The following is a 17,462-nucleotide window of genomic DNA, read 5'->3' on the forward strand; positions in this document are numbered from 1 at the left end:
ATGTTAATTGATTTACAGGTAAAATATAACTTCAGGTAATGTGAGTTACACCAGATGCCTGAGATGATATGTTGGGCAGAAATTTTTCATTCATGAAAAATTTCATACACGGGATTATAATTTTCCTCTTCAACCGGAAGTCGGGAGGAGACTCCTGAAAACAGGATTATTGTACTCCTGTCAGGAGGTTCACATGTATGCTATTCAAACCATATCATTATTATTTGCTTTTATATATAAATCAGAAATAACCAATTTAAAATGGAAAATTTTAAAGAAAAAAAAGGAAAAAAAAATCCCCCCCCCCCCAAATTTTTTGAACCCCCTTATGATTCATCGCCCCCACACTCAATCCCAGCTTTCCCTTTGTGGTATGGTATCTTGCAGTACAATTTTAGAGAGATCCATTCACTTGAACACAAGTTATTGTCTGGAAACTAGAAAAATGCTTGTTTTTTTGTCCCTTTTTGGCCCCTAATTCCTAAACTCTTAGGGCAATTACCCCCAAACTCCAACCCAGCTTTCCCTTTGTGATATGGAACCTTCCAGTACAATTTCATAAAGATCCATACACTTACAAACAAGTTATTGTCCTGAAACTAGAAAAATGCTTGTTTTTTGCCCCTTTTTGGCCCCTAATTCCCAAAATTTGGAGGAAATTACCCCCAAAAATCAATCCCAGTATTCCCTATGTAATATGGAACCTTGTGATACAATGTCAGAGAGATCCATACACTTACACACAAGTTATTGTCATGAAACTAGAAAAATGCTTGTTTTTTGCCCCTTTTTGGCCCCTAATTCCTAAAATTTGGAGGCAATTACCCCCAAAATCAATCCCAGCATTCCCTTTGTGATATGGAACCTTGTGGTACAATGTCAGAGAGATCCATATACTTACACACAAGTTATGTCTGGAAGTTACAAAAATGCTTATTTTTGGCCCCTTTTTGGCCTTAATTCCTTAACTGTTGGTACCATAACCCCCAAAATCAATCCCCACCTTCCTTTTGTGATATTGAACCTTATGGTAAAATTTCATTGAGATCCATTCACTTAAACTAAAGTAAGAGTGCGAAAACTAATGTGTATTCGGACGACAACGCCGGACGACGACGACGACGCCAATGTTATACCAATATACGACCACAAAAAATTTTTTGCGGTCGTATAAAAAATCTAAATACATGGTTAGATTCAGCATATCAAAGAACCCCATATATTCAATTTTTGTTGAAATCAAACAAAGTTTAATTTTGGACCCCAATTTGGATCAACTTGAAAACTGGGCCAAAAATCAAAAATCTAAATACATGTTTAGATTCAGCATATCAAAGAACCCCATATATTCAATTTTTGTTAAAATCAAACAAATTTTAATTTTGGACCCTTTGGACCTTAATGTAGACCAATTTGAAAACTGGATCCAAAATTGAAAATCTAAATACATCGTTAGATTCGGCATAACAAATAAATAAATGTGGTCAAAGATTTTACAAATCTAATGCGCCCTACTGTGCAATTAAAGATTACTTCTTGAAATTTTTCAATATTTGAAATTTGAAAAAAAAATAATATTTGAAGAATAATTCTTTTTAATTTCTGAAATCTGAAATGAGAAAAAATTGACCCCCCACAATTTCTTTTTACCCCCCCCCCCCCCCCCCATTTTTTCCCCCAAACCATAATTACCCATTTAAATTTACCATAGTGCTAACTTAATCTATTTTATAATAGAATTTAAATATAGTGTCAAATCTTTCATATGGATTTTTTTGTAAAGATGCAACATTTGCAGATATTTTTACTGGTCTTCCTTTATAAATATGCATTTCTTTAAACATAATTTAAAAGCAGTGTCAGGGAAGTAACCAAAACGTTGTATTTGGATTACCTCCCTTACACTGATTTAAATTATCTTAATTGTTCATTAACCATTACTTTATACATAATTTAAAAGCAGTGTAAGGGAGATAATTTCAATGATGTATTTGATTTATCTCCCTTACACTGCTTTAAATTATGTTTTGTACTAAAGTATTTGTCCATTAACCAGGACAACCTTGTTTTTCCCCCTTTTTTGCCCCTAATTCTTAAACGGTTTGAGCCATAACCCCTCAAAGCAAATCCTAACCATCCCTTTGTCGTATGGAAACTTGTAGTATAATTTCAGAGAGATCCATACACCGTTCCACAGTTATTGTCTGGAAACTAGAAAATGCTTATTTTTGGCCCCTTTTTGGCCCCTAATTCCTTAACTGTTGGTACCATAACCCCCAAAATCAATCCCCACCTTCCTTTTGTTGTATTGAACCTTATGGTAAAATTTCATAGAGATCCATTCACTTAAACTAAAGTTAGAGTGCGAAAACTAATGCGTCTTCGGACGACGACGCCGGACGACGACAACGACGACGACGACGAGGACGACGACGACGCCAACGTCATACCAATATACGACCACAAAAATTTTTTTGCGGTCGTATAAAAATTTAACATTGAGCAATGAACCATGAAAATGAGGTCAAGGTCAAACAAGAGGCTGTCGAGCAAACCGGATTTTCCTGCAGAGGTCGAACCCTGAACAGTTGAGCAAGTATGGACACAACATTTAAGCTTAAAACAGCTCTGAATTTGGATTGTGATTGAATATTTAAAATAGATTATTATCTAATTAATAATGAAAATGATATTTGCAAATCTGAACCCCAAACAGGATCATGTAAAAATCAAACATTAACACACACACAACAAAAATAAAATACCACATAACAACTGTGACATCTACCTTCAGAGCACACATGACTTAAAAAGAATAGTTTTAAAGAAATGTTGATGTTATCATTACTGGTTCATGGAATATGTTTGAGTTATTTCCCTTTGAACAGAAATATGGTTTAACATAGTACTCTAAAATAAGATATGATGTAACACAATGTATATCTATTTTCAAATTATAATCAAATATAATCAATAGTTCCAAATATTTTTTCTTTCATTTGTCACAAACTAATACAGATCTGCAGCTTATCTATCAAAGTCAACAAATTTTTCTACACAATGTAATGTAATGAAATATATCCTTTAATAAAAATAGATTATTATCTAATCAAAGGAGTTCACTTCATAAAAAAAATTATATATATAGTATTCAGAAAATTAGTTTATACAGAATAACAAACAAACCTACCACAAAATTCTTCAAACAATTTATCAAAGAAAAGAAAAAAAATCCAAAATGTCATTTATTATAAATACAATGTCTTTTAAAAATCTTTTAAAAAATGAGTTATTTCCCTTTGTACAGAAATAGATTAATTCATCAATAAACTGCTTTGCTGAGCGCAGCTGGATACGCCCGCAGAGGTCCAACCCTGAACAGTTGGGGCAAAAATGGACACATTATTCAAACTTGATACAGGTCTGAATTTGGATTGTAATTAAATATTTGACATATTACAGGTTTCTGAATAAATGTAGTCAAAGAACTTGAAATTGGTTATATGAATTGAATTTATATTCAATTAAAGATTTCTTGCTGTTGTGCAATACACTGTGCTGTTGCGCAATACTTAGTAAATCTGTTGTCAGACTATAAACAAATAAAGTTCAATTAATTCTCAATGTCATATTAGAAAATTATGAAAATCAAAAGGAGCTTACATCAATAAATATAAACAATTCACCAAAGTTTCATGAGAATTGCTGACAGCATTTTTGAGTTATTGTCCAAAAACTGGAAAATCCCCCTTTTTTAATGAATAAAACCCCATAACTCAGAAATGTAAAATGTAAAATTTATAAAATTCTAAAGGGAGCTTACATCAATAGATATAAACAATTTACCAAAGTTTCATAAGAACTGCTGAAAGCATTTTTGAGTATTTGTCCGAAAACTGGAAAACCCCCCTTTTTTTTTTAATAAAACCCTGTAACTCGGAAACGTAAAATCTAAAATTTATAAAAATCGAAAGGGAGCCCATGTCAATAGATATAAACAATTCACCACAATTTCTTGCAAGTTGGTGAAAGCATTCTTGAGTTATTGTCTGAAAACTGGAAAATCCCCCCTTTTTTAATGAATAAAACCCCATAACTCAGAAATGTAAAATGTAAAATTTATAAAATTCTAAAGGGAGCTCATATCAATAGATATAAATAATTCACCACAATTTCTAGCAAGTTGGTGAAAGCATTCTTGAGTTATTGTCAGAAAATTGGAAAATCCCCCTTTTTTTAATGAATAAAACCCCATAACTCGGAAACATAAAATCTAAAATTTATAAAAAACGAAAGGGAGCTCACGTCAATAGATATAAACAATTCACCAAAGTTTTATGCAAATTGGTTAAAGCATTTTTGAGTTAATGTCCGACATGTTGACGACAGACGGACGGACGGACGGACGGACAGACGGACGGACGGACGGACAGACGGACAACGGTATACCATAATACGTCCCGTAAACGGGCGTATAAAAATTGAATTCTTGCGAAAGGGCTATAACTGAACAACGAGAAAAGATAAAATCGTGAAAATTGAACTTGACCTTCATTTAGTCACAGGAAACAACATATCTAAATTTGAAAAAAAAAATTTTAATTTGTTTTCATGTAAATAAACGGACACTGTTGCAGCCACCCGATGCCCGCCCGCCCAAAAGTCTGCCCGCCTGCCCGCCGTACATCCCCAAATCAATAACCGATTTTTACTTAGAAAATCCGGTTAAAAATACAAACTATCTTACCCATCTAGTATCTCTCCACATACATTTGATCTTGAACTATTCATCAGAACACAGCGATAATCTATAAAAAAAGCACTAAAATTTACTACAAAATTACTGAAATGAATCTAATATAAACATGATAAACAGAAATAGTTGTCCTTATCTGGATTTGGATATTTCAGTATCACACAAGTAGCTTTATATATAGATACAAAAATTTACAACACAAGACTATTTGTTGTTCCATATCATTAATTTCTGTTTCCTGTGCTATGCCTGAGTCTGTAGTGATGTTTTGGACTTCAATAAACTTACCGTTAATCCATGTATAACTCATAAATTATAAAGAATGATGAGTCAGGGATTTTACTATCACAAATCAATTAAAACCTGTATTAAATTCTTTTACAAATAATACAATGATTTGGTTTGGAGGTTTGGCTGTTCCTGTAGAAGCCTTATTACAAATGGAATATCACATCCTAATTTTTACAGTAATGTTGTTAATAGAACCCATAAAAATATATACAATCCATGTTACCTTATTGAACCTGAATAAATAAAGGCAACAGTAGTATACCGCTATTCGAAATTCATAAATCGATTGAGAAAAAAACAAATCCAGGTTACAAACTAAAATTGAGGGAAACACATCAAATATAAGAGGAGAACGACGACACAACAGAAACACAACACTAAAATGCAACACACACAGAAACAAACTAAAAGTTTCTTGTGTACAATTTGGAGTTTAGTATGGCGTTCATTATCACTGAACTAGTATATATATTTGTTTAGGGGCCAGCTGAAGGACGCCTCCGGGTGCGGGAATTTCTCGCTGCATTGAAGACCTGTTGGTGGCCTTCTGCTGTTGTCTGTTCTGTGGTCGGGTTGTTGTCTCTTTGACACATTCCCCATTTCCATTCTCAATTTTATAATATAACAATGGCCATTTTCCTGACTTGGAAAATAATAATAATAATCAGAACAAAAACAATAGGTCTTTCCACAGAAAAGTGGAAAGACCTAATAATAATAATCAGAACAAATACAATAGGTCTTTCCACAGAAAAGTGGAAAGACCTAATAATAAACAGAAGAAATACAGTAAGGGGTTTCCCTTTTGAAAAAGGAAAGACCTTAATAAACAGAAGAAATACAGTAAGGTCTTTCCCTTTTGGAAAAGGAAAGACCTTAATAATAATAATAATAATCAGAAAAAATACAGTAAGGTCTTTCCCTTTTGGAAAAGGAAAGACCTTAATAATAATAAGAAACGGGACAAAAGCATAAAGTCCCCAAAATTCAGTTTTGGCGACTTAACTAGATTTGTAATTGCTAGCAATAACGGATGGCACCCTTCCCCATTTGCCAGGTGAGCGGCAGCCATTTTGAAAATTCCAAAGTCAAAGAGCGCATCTACAGATGTCTATTAACATTGTTGTAAAGTTTTATCAATTTTGGAGCATTTTCAAATTTTTGAAATTTTTGGCTATTTCCATGGTTACGGGTACAATTTCCGAAATTTCAAAAACAGGTGCCACTTTGGGATATGTCATGTTACATATCCATTAAGTTCTAGAAGGTTTGATCTAACATTCTTGCAGAAAATGCAGCTTCAATGTGTTTTCCCAAAGGATCAATGTTAAACTTTCGCCTTGTTTCCATGATAATGGCGGCCATTTTGGAATTTCCGAATATTGTCACAACATATAGGCATACCAAGGAACATAACCATAAGCTAGGTCTTATAATGAAAGATTTAGAATTTTGAAAATTTTTCACTGTTTTGCAGTTTCCATGGAAACGGCGGCCATATTAAAAAATTCCAGAGTCAGATGCACAACTTCACATGGTGGTCCTCATTATAGTATAGTTCCATTAACATTGTATCGCTCAATTCTGAGAAACAGCGTGGACAAAATGTGTGGAAGAATAACTAGAGGCTCTAAAGAGCCTGTGTCGCTCACCTTGGTCTATGTGCATATTAAACAAAGGACACAGATGGAATCATGACAAAATTGTGTTTTGGTGATGGTGATGTGTTTGTAGATCTTATTTTACTGAACATTCTTGCTCCTTACTATTATCTCTATCTATAATGAACTTGGCCCAGTAGTTACAGTGGAAAATATTTTGTAAAAATTTACAAAAATTTACAAAATTTATATAAATTGTAAAAAATTGATTATAAAGGGCAATAACTCCTTAAGGGGTCAATTGACAATTTTGACAAAATTTTCTTAAAATTACCAATTCAGGGGCAGCAACCCAACAATGTGTTGCCTGATTGGTCTGAAAATTTCAGGGCAGATAGATCTTGAACTGATAAACAATTTAACCCCATGTCATTTTGCTATAAATGCTTTGGTTTCAGAGATATAAGCCAAAATCTACATTTTACCCCTATGTTCTATTTTTAGCCATGGTGGCCATCTTGGTTGGTTGGCGGGGTCACCGGACACAATTTTTAAACTAGATACCCCAATAATGATTGTGGCCAAGTTTGGTTTAATTTGGCCAAGTAGTTTCAGAGGAGAAGATTTTTGTAAAAGTTAACAACGACGGACGACAACGACGACGGATGACGACGGACGACGGACGCCAAGTGTTGAGAAAAGCTCACTTGGCCCTTTGGGCCAGGTGAGCTAATAAAAATAATAAGAAAAAAAAGAAACGTAGAATAACAATATGTCACCCCAACTCTGTTGAGGGTGCCGTAATAATAATAATAATAATAAGAAACGGGACAAAAACATAAAGTCCCCAAAACTCCGTTTTGGCGACTTAATAATAAGAACTGAGCAAAACCAATAAGCCTTCCCAAACTTTGTTTGGAAGACTTAAAAATAAGTGATTGCCACTGATTTTCGATCTCGTCCTAGACATTGCTAATATAAACCTATGATATATTTTTTATAAAAATCTGGCAAGAATTGTACAAATGAAAGCTCTAACGATGCAATTTTCTGTATCATTAATGTTCAAAGGGGCATAACTCTTTTAAAAATAAATGAGCAGAACTGATTTTCGAACTTTTCCAAGTCATTGCTGATATAAACCTATCATATAAGTTTTATAAAAATCTGACAATTAAGAATTGTACACGTGAGAACGCTAACAAGATCAGACGGACGGACTGACGGACAGACGCCTCTTTTTGGCCCCTAATTCCTAGACAAATTGGAAAATAACACCCTAAAGCAATCCCAACCTTCCTTTTGTAGTATGGAACCTTGAGTTTCAATTTCATAGTGATCCATACAATTATACTCAAGTTATTAACTGGAAACCAAATGTCTTTGGAAATCGGCGACGATGACAACTATGATGATGGTGACATCATAACATTATACTTCTGCAAAAATTTTGCGGTCGTATAAAAACAAGGTCATGACATTGACACAAGAAAATATGTGATAATAAACAATTCAAATCCAGTCTCTACTTTACACATAAGTACCTGCTGAGAACATTTCATTTTCTTTACAATGTTTCGAGAAACAACTACAATCTTCCTGTGACGGTACACAAAAACATTTGTCCTTTGGCTGTGTGACATAAGCATATCCATTTCTATAATCACATCTGCAGGTTCTGTCCATAATGGTGGACCCATCACTTATCAGAACTTGGCCTTCCTCATTGCATTTGGACTTTCCAAATAAACAGTCAGTAAAACTGTTAGTTGTAAATGGAATAGGCTGGAATCTATCATCTTTACAATCAATTTCATTGATTGCAGGACTTAACACAATTTTTCTTCCTAAAAAATTAACAAAGAACTTTAATTCAATCATTTTATCAATCCTTAAAAAAATACAAAGGTGTCATCTTTCCAAACCTCCAAATAAAGTATATTGTAGATTTCCTCCAGACTTACCAGTAATTTACTAGTATATTTGGCAGTGAACCCATTTTGCATGGTCATGGTTCCTGATAATTGTTTTTCGGGAATAAGTGTTCTTTTGATTTAAATTATTGATAAACTTTGATCATAAATTTCAAACCTATACATAAATAATGCTTTCAGAGAAGTACATGAAAACATTATTTCCCATAGAGTTTAAATGAGAAATGCTTGCCCCAATAACCACCATGTTTGCCTCAAAATCAAAATAAAATGAGAATCATTTGTTGAGCAAACGAGGGTCTTCCAATCATCAATCCGGCATACGATTCAGTTTTGATCCCATGGTGATTTTTTTTACAAAAATTTGCATACAAGCTTTTTTTCGCCTGTTGATTTCAAATATATGTAATAAAATTTATACCTTCATGTGCTAATTTTAGAGATAAATGGTGTCGAAATTTTAAACATTTACTCAAAATTTCGGGTTCTTTGATATTTCTATCCTTTAGACAGACATACTTAACGTTTGTGTTTAGAAAGATAAACACAAGTGGATTTTTGTAAAAACATTTGGAAAATCTGCCTTATGCAATTATGCTCTAAATTTGTGTAACAATTCTTTGGAAATAATTAATGTTTATCAAAATGTCACGATTTTAGAAAAAAATAGCATTTTTGCTGTATATTTGTCTAATTTAAAAAACTTTCATTGGTGATTTTTTCATAAAAATTGGTACAAAGAATTGTCATACAAAATCAAACCAAATTTCATTTTAAAAAGGAGGGGTCAATGTACTCGTTTTCAAGCTAATGATTAAAATCAGTCGAAATATGCATCTTTTCCAGATATTTCACAGTCTGACTTGGCGAAAAATGACATATTACGTTAGCAACGTCATTACCTCCCCTGTTACTGTATGCCCTTAAGTCCAAAACAATTGGAATTTTGGACATATAGCTTCAGGAAAGATCTACTGTTCAGTAAATTGGAATCAAAGATTCACTATCAGCCACATTTTTCATACTATAGGATGCCCACACAATCTCCGCAGATATTATCATATTAGATATGCTAATGCTAATGCTTATACAACTGCATACCAAATATCATTGACTTACCATTAATTAGTGGTACCCCTAAAACTGACCAAATCACAAACTTACAACAGATTGTTGCTACCCGCTGCCACAAGAAACAGCACGCCTAAGTCCAAACTAGAGGCTCTAAAGAGCCTGTGTCGCTCACCTTGGTCTATGTGCATATTAAACAAAGGACACAGATGGATTCATGACAAAATTGTGTTTTGGTGATGGTGATGTGTTTGTAGATCTTACTTTACTGAACATTCTTGCTCCTTACTATTATCTCTATCTATAATGAACTTGGCCCGGTAGTTACAGTGGAAAATACTTTGTAAAAATTTACAAAAATTTACAAAATTTATGAAAATTGTAAATAAACTGCTTCGCTGAGCGCAGCTAGATACGCCCGCAGAGGTCCGACCCTGAACAGTTGGGGCAGAAATGGACACAATATTCAAGCTTGATTCAGGTCTGAATTTGGATTGTAATTAAATATTTGACATATTATAGGTTTCTGAATAAATGTATTCAAAGAACTTAAATTGGTTATATGAATTGAATTTATATTCAATCAAAAATTTCTTGCTGTTGTGCAACACTTAGTAAATCTGTTGTCAAGACTATAAACAAATAAAGTTCAATTAATTCTCAATGCCATATTAGAAATTTATGAAAATAAAAAGGGAGCTTACATCAATAGATATAAACAATTCACCAAAGTTTCATAAGAATTGGTGACAGCATTTTTGAGTTATTGTCTGAAAACTGGAAAATCACCCTTTTTTTAATGAATAAAACCCCATAACTCAGAAATGTTAAATGTAAAATTTATAAAATTCTAAAGAGAGTTTACATCAATACATACAAACAATTCACCAAAGTTTCATAAGAATTGATGAAAGTATTTTTGAGTTTTTGTCCGAAAACTGAAAAATCCCCCCTTTTTTTATGGATAAAACCCTGTAACTCGGAAACGTAAAATCTAAAATTTATAAAAATCAAAAGAGAGCTCATGCTAATAGATATAAACAATTCACCACAATTTCTTGCAAGTTGGTGAAAGCATTCTTGACTTATTGTCCGAAAACTGGAAAATCCCCCTTTTTTTAATGAATAAAACCCCATAACTCGGAAACGTAAAATCTAAATTTTATAAAAAACGAAAGGGAGCTCACGTCAATAGATATAAACAATTCACCAAAGTTTTATGCAAATTGGTTAAAGCATTCTTGAGTTAATGTCCGACATGTTGACGACGGACAGACGGACGGACAGACGGACGGACGGACAGACGGACAACGGTATACCATAATACGTCCCGTAAACGGGCGTATAAAAATTGAATATAAAGGGCAATAACTCCATAAGGGGTCAATTGACAATTTTGGTCATGTTGCCTTATTTGTAGATCTAACTTTGATGTACATTATTGCTGTTTACAGTTTATCTCTATCTATAATAATATTCAAGATAATAACCAAAAGCTGCAAAATTTTCTTAAAATTACCAATTCAGGGGCAGCAACCCAACAACGGGTTACCTGATTGGTCTGAAAATTTCAGGGCAGATAGATCTTGACCTAATGAACAATTTTATCCTCATCAAATTTGCTCTAAATGCTTTGGTTTCAGAGATATGAGCCAAAAACTGCATTTTACCCTATGTACTATTTTTTAGCCATGTCGGCCATCTTGTTTCGCTGGCGGGGTCATCGGACACATTTTTTAAACTAGATACCCTAATGATGATTGTGGACAAGTTTGGTTGAATTTGTCTTAGTAGTTTCAGAGGAGAAGATTTTTGTAAAAGATTACAAAAATTTACGAAAAATGGTTAAAAATTTACTATAAAGGGCAATTACTCCTTAAGGGGTCAACTGACCATTTTGGTCAAGTTGACTTATTTGTAGATCTTACTTTGCTGAACATTATTGCTGTTTACAGTTTATCTCTATCTATAATAATATTCAAGATAATAACCAAAACTAGAGGCTCTCAAGAGCCTGTGTCGCTCACCTGTATTTACTGATGCTTTGGAAATCATGTAAAATAAGGTTAAAATCATAATTAATAGTATTAGATATTAGATATTATAATGATATCTAAGATAATAACAAAAAACTGCAAAATTTTTGTAAAATTACTAACTCAGGGGCAGCAACCCAACAACGGGTTGTCCGATTCGTCTGAAAATTTCAGGGCAGATAAATCTAAATCTGATGAACATTTTTGCCACCTATCAGATTTGCTCTAAATGCTTTAGTTTCAGAGATATAAACCAAAAACTGCATTTTACCCCTATGTTCTATTTTTAACCAGTTGGCCATGATGGTTGGAAGGCGGGGTCATCGGACAAATTCTTTAAACTAGATACCCTAATAATGATTATGGCCAAGTATGGTTAAATTTGTCTCAGTAGTTTCAGAGAAGAAGATTTTTGTAAAAGATTACAAAAATTTATGAAAAATTGTTAAAAATTGACTATTAAGGGCAATAACTCCTAAAGGGGTCGACTGACAATTTTGGTCATGACAACTTATTTGTAGATCTTACTTTGCTGAACATTATTGCTGTTTACAGTTTATCTCTATCTATAATAATATTAAAGATAATAACCAATAAAATGCTTCGCTGGGGCGCAGCTTGATACGACCGCAGAGGTTGAACCCTGAACAGTTGGGGCAAGTATGGACACAACATTCAAGCTTGATACAGCTTTGAATTTGGATTGTTATTAAATATTTGACACAGCATAGGTTTCTGACACAGAAAGAATGTGGTCTAAGAACTTGAATTTTTTTAATTTACCTATTATGGTCCAATGTCCAAAATCAAAATACATGGTTAGATTCAGCATATCAAAGAACCCCATATATTCAATTTTTGTTGAAATCAAACAAAGCTTAATTTTGGACCCCGATTTGGACAAACTTGAAAACTGGGCCCATAATCAAAAATATAAATACATGTTTAGATTCAGCATATCAAAGAACCCTAAGAATTCAATTTTTGTTAAAATCAAACTAAGTTTAATTTTGGACCCTTTGGACCTTAATGTAGACCAATTTGAAAACGGAACCAAAAATTAAGAATCTAAATACACGGTTAGATTTGGAATATCAAAGAACCCCAATAATTCAATTTTTGATGAAATCAAACAAAGTTTAATTTTGGACCCCAATTTGGACCAACTTGAAAACTGGGATCATAATAAAAAATCTAAATACATGTTTAGATTCAGCATATCAAAGAACCCCAAGAATTCAATTTTTGTTTAAATCAAACAAAGTTTAATTTTGGACCCTTTGGACCTCAATGAAGACCAATTTAAAAAACGGGACCCAAATTAAAAATCTAAAAACACGGTTAGATTTGGCATATCAAAGAACCCCAATAATTCAATTTTTGATGAAATCAAACAAAGTTTAATTTTGGACCCTTTTGACCTCAATATGAACCAATTTGATAGCGGGGCCCACAAATAAAAAATCTAAAAACATGGTTAGATTCAGCATATCAAAGAACCTCATATATTCAATTTTTGTTGAAATCAAACAAAGTTTAATTTTGGACCCCAATTTGGACCAACTTGAAAACTGGGATCATAATCAAAAATCTAAATACATGTTTAGATTCAGCATATCAAAGAACCCCAAGAATTCAATTTTTGTTTAAATCAAACAAAGTTTAATTTTGGACCCTTTGGACCTCAATGAAGACCAATTTAAAAAACGGGACCCAAATTAAAAATCTTACAACACAGTTAGATTTGGCATATCAAAGAACCCCAATAATTCAATTTTTGATGAAATCAAACAAAGTTTAATTTTGGACCCTTTTGACCTCAATATGAACCAATTTGATAGCGGGGCCCACAAATAAAAAATCTAAAAACATGGTTAGATTCAGCATATCAAAGAACCTCATATATTCAATTTTTGTTGAAATCAAACAAAGTTTAATTTGGGACCCCAATTTGGACCAACTTGAAAACTGGGACCATAATCAAAAATCTAAATACATGCTTAGATTCAGCATATCAAAGAACCCCATATATTCAATTTTTGTTGAAATCAAACAAAGTTTATATACTGGACCCTATCTTGGACCAACTTGAAAACTGGGCCCATAATCAAAAATCTAAACACATGTTTAGATTCAGCATATCAAAGAACCCCAAGAATTCAATTTTTGTTAAAATCTAACTAAGTTTAATTTTGGACCCTTTGGACCTTAATGTAGACCAATTTAAAAAACAGGACCCAAAATTAAAAATCTAAATACACGGTTAGATTTGGAATATCAAAGAACCCCAATAATTCAATTTTAGATGAAATCAAACAAAGTTTAATTTTGGACCCTTTGGACCTTAATGTAGACCAATTTAAAAAACAGGACCCAAAATTAAAAATCTAAATACACTGTTAGATTTGGAATATCAAAGAACCCCAATAATTCAATTTTTGATGAAATCAAACAAAGTTTAATTTTGGACCCTTTTGACCTCAATATGAACCAATTTGATAACGCGGTCCACAAATAAAAAATCTAAATACATGGTTAAATTCAGCATATCAAAGAACCCCATTTATTCATTTTTTGTTGAAATCAAACAAAGTTTAATTTTGGACCCTTTGGACCTTAATGTAGACCAATTTGAAAACTGGACCCAAAATTAAAAATCTAAATACACTGTTAGATTCGGCATAACAAATAAATAAATGTGATCAAAGATTTTACAAATCTAATGCGCCATACTGTGCAATTAAAGATTACTTCTTGAAATTTTTCAATATTTGAAATTTGAAAAAAAAATAATATTTGAAGAATAATTCTTTTTAATTTCTGAAATCTGAAATGAGAAAAAATTGACCCCCCACAATTTCTTTTTATCCCCCCCCCCCCTTTTTCCCCCCAAAAAATTCTTTCCCTCAAGATATGGTCATAATCTCAATTTCAAATTTTTCCAATGGAGTTGGCAACCATAATTACCCATTTAAATTTACCATAGTGCTAACTTAATCTATTTTATAATAGAATTAAAAATATAGTGTCAAATCTTTCATATGGATTTTTTTGTAAAAAAAAAGATGCAACATTTGCAGATATTTTTACTGGTCTTCCTTTATAAATATGCATTTCTTTAAACATAATTTAAAAGCAGTGTCAGGGAAGTAACCAAAACGTTGTATTTGGATTACCTCCCTTACACTGTTTTAAATTATCTTTATTGTTCATTAACCATTACTTTATACATAATTTAAAAGCAGTGTAAGGGAGATAATTTCAATGATGTATTTGATTTATCTCCCTTACACTGCTTTAAATTATGTTTTGTACTTAAGTATTTGTCCATTAACCTGGACAACCTTGTTTTTCCCCCTTTTTTGCCCCTTATTCCTAAACGGTTTGAGCCATAACCCCCCAAAGCAAATCCTAACCATCCCTTTGTGGTATGGAAACTTGAAGTATAATTTCAGAGAGATCCATACACCTTTCCACAGTTATTGTCTGGAAACTAGAAAATGCTTATTTTTGGCCCCTTTTTGGCCCCTAATTCCTTAACTATTGGTACCATAACCCCCAAAATCAATCCCAACCTTCCTTTTGTGATATTTAATCTTATAGTCAAATTTCAAAAAGATCCATTCACTTAAACTAAAGTTAGAGTGCGAAAACCAATGTGTCTTCGGACGACGACGACGACGACGACGCCAACGTCATACCAATATACGACCACAAAATTTTTTTGCGGTCGTATAAAAACTGCAAAATTTCCTTAAAATTACCAATTCAGGGGCAGCAACCCAACAACAGGTTGTCAGATTTGTCTGAAAATTTCAGGGCAGATAGATCTTGACCTGATAATCAGTTTTACCCCCATGTCAGATTTACTCTAAATGCTTTGGTTTCAGAGATATAAGCCAAAATCTACATTTTACCCCTATATTCTATTTTTAGCCATGGCAGCCATCTTGGTTGGTTGGCGGGGTCATCGGACACATTTTTCAAACAAGATACCCTAATGATGATTGTGGCCAAGTTTGGTTAAATTTGGCCCAGTGGTTTCAGAGGAGAAGATTTTTGTAAAAAGCTAACGACGACGGATGACGACGCCAACGCCGGACGACGGACGCCAAGTGATGAGAAAAGCTCACATGGCCCTTCGGCCAGGTGAGCTAAAAAAGCTTCTGTCCAAGTTTGGTACAAACCCAGGATAGTTTAAGAAAGTTATTAAAATTTTAAAAACTTTAACCACAGAGTGAATGTAATATTTCCCGGCAGATAAACTAAGTCCATTAATAAGAAAAATACGGAAAAAATGGAATTTTATTTTTACAAAATTTACTTCTGGATACTATCTTATGATCATAAACAAGCTTCTGTCCAAGTTTGGTAGAAATCCAGGATAGTTTAAGAAAGTTATTAAAATTTCAAAAACTTTAACCACAGAGTGAATATTTGTGGACGCCGCCGACGACACAGACACCGACGCCGACGGAATGTAGGATCGCTATGTCTCGCTTTTTCGACTAAAGTCGAAGGCTTGACAATAATGAACAGTAAATTTCAAACTATATGTATATGTCCTACAGAGCTTATCATCACAACACTTAAGAAACACAAAATTTTTAAATAAATCTGTCACTCCAATTATAATTGTGTGATTGATAATTACCACATGTTTGTCATCATGAAAATAGGTAAAAATTATTTAAAAACACTTAGTGTAATCAAATTTTATATATATAATTAATAGTTCCCAATATTTTTCCTTCATTTGTCACAAACTAATATCTGCAACTTATCTATCAATGTCAACAACTTTATCTACACAGTGTAATGTAATGAAATATATCCTTTAATAAAAATAGATTATCTAAAAATAACATTTCTTTTCTTAAGATTTAACATAACATAATGTATGGCACAATTGTATTTAAAAACTTCACTTATATACAACTTCCACTTCAACAGATGGACAAAGGTCTATTTCAATTTCCAAGGGAATTTTCAACCATAAGAAAATATTCAAACATGTTAACAATCTTCAAATAGAACACAATGGATACGCAATTATCACCACAATTAATATATCTGAAAAAGTAAATCTATTTTAAACTACGACTCACCATTAGTTGTGCAATAAATCTATAAATGTAGAATTAATTAACTATTTAATATCCAAACCCTTCTATTGTGGTATGGATCTTTGTGCTAAAATATCTTACACATCCATACACTTATACTAAAGTTATTGTCTGCAAACCTACTTATTTTCCATGAACCAGTGATGTAAGCCACAAAAATAGTTCTCTAAAATTAGATATGATGCTATAATTATTTTCAACTATGACCGGCCCTTTTCAAATATATGTTATAACAGGATAGTGTCTGACACAGAATGAATGTGGTTTAAGTTCTTAAATAATTTTAAAATTAGACATTTGCCACTTATGGTCCAAAATTCAAATTCCAAATACATGGTTGGATTCAGCTTATCAAATTACCACATTGTTTATTTTTTTGTTAAAATCAAACTAAGTTTTATTTTGGATACTTTGAACCTTTATGGGGTCCGGTTTGAAAAACAGACAAAAAATCAAAAAATTACAACACTGTTAGATTGCACACATTAAAGAAACACCAATGATTTAAATTTTGAAGAAATCAAACAAAGTTTAATTTTGGACCCAAATTTGGACCAACTTTGAAAACCAAGCACAAATCAAAAATCTAAAACACTGTTGGATTGACCATATCAAATAACACAAACAATTTAATTTTTGATGAAATC

General features: G+C 32.7%; 1 protein-coding gene across 1 annotated transcript in view; it reads right to left on the bottom strand.

Annotated features, from left to right (window-relative positions):
* The window catches only part of LOC127736989 (uncharacterized), a 175,980-nt gene that overhangs the window by 99,422 nt on the left and 59,096 nt on the right, over positions 1 to 17,462 (bottom strand). The window contains exons 3-4 of the mRNA XM_052247545.1: positions 8,193 to 8,495; positions 4,748 to 4,808 (exon numbers count right to left, since the gene is read on the bottom strand). Coding sequence (XP_052103505.1) covers positions 4,748 to 4,808; positions 8,193 to 8,495 — 364 coding nt within the window. The remainder of the gene's footprint in view (positions 1 to 4,747; positions 4,809 to 8,192; positions 8,496 to 17,462) is intronic.

The sequence above is a fragment of the Mytilus californianus genome, unplaced genomic scaffold (genome assembly GCF_021869535.1).
Source record: "Mytilus californianus isolate M0D057914Y unplaced genomic scaffold, xbMytCali1.0.p SCAF_4, whole genome shotgun sequence".
NCBI classification, from domain to species: Eukaryota; Metazoa; Mollusca; class Bivalvia; order Mytilida; family Mytilidae; genus Mytilus; species Mytilus californianus.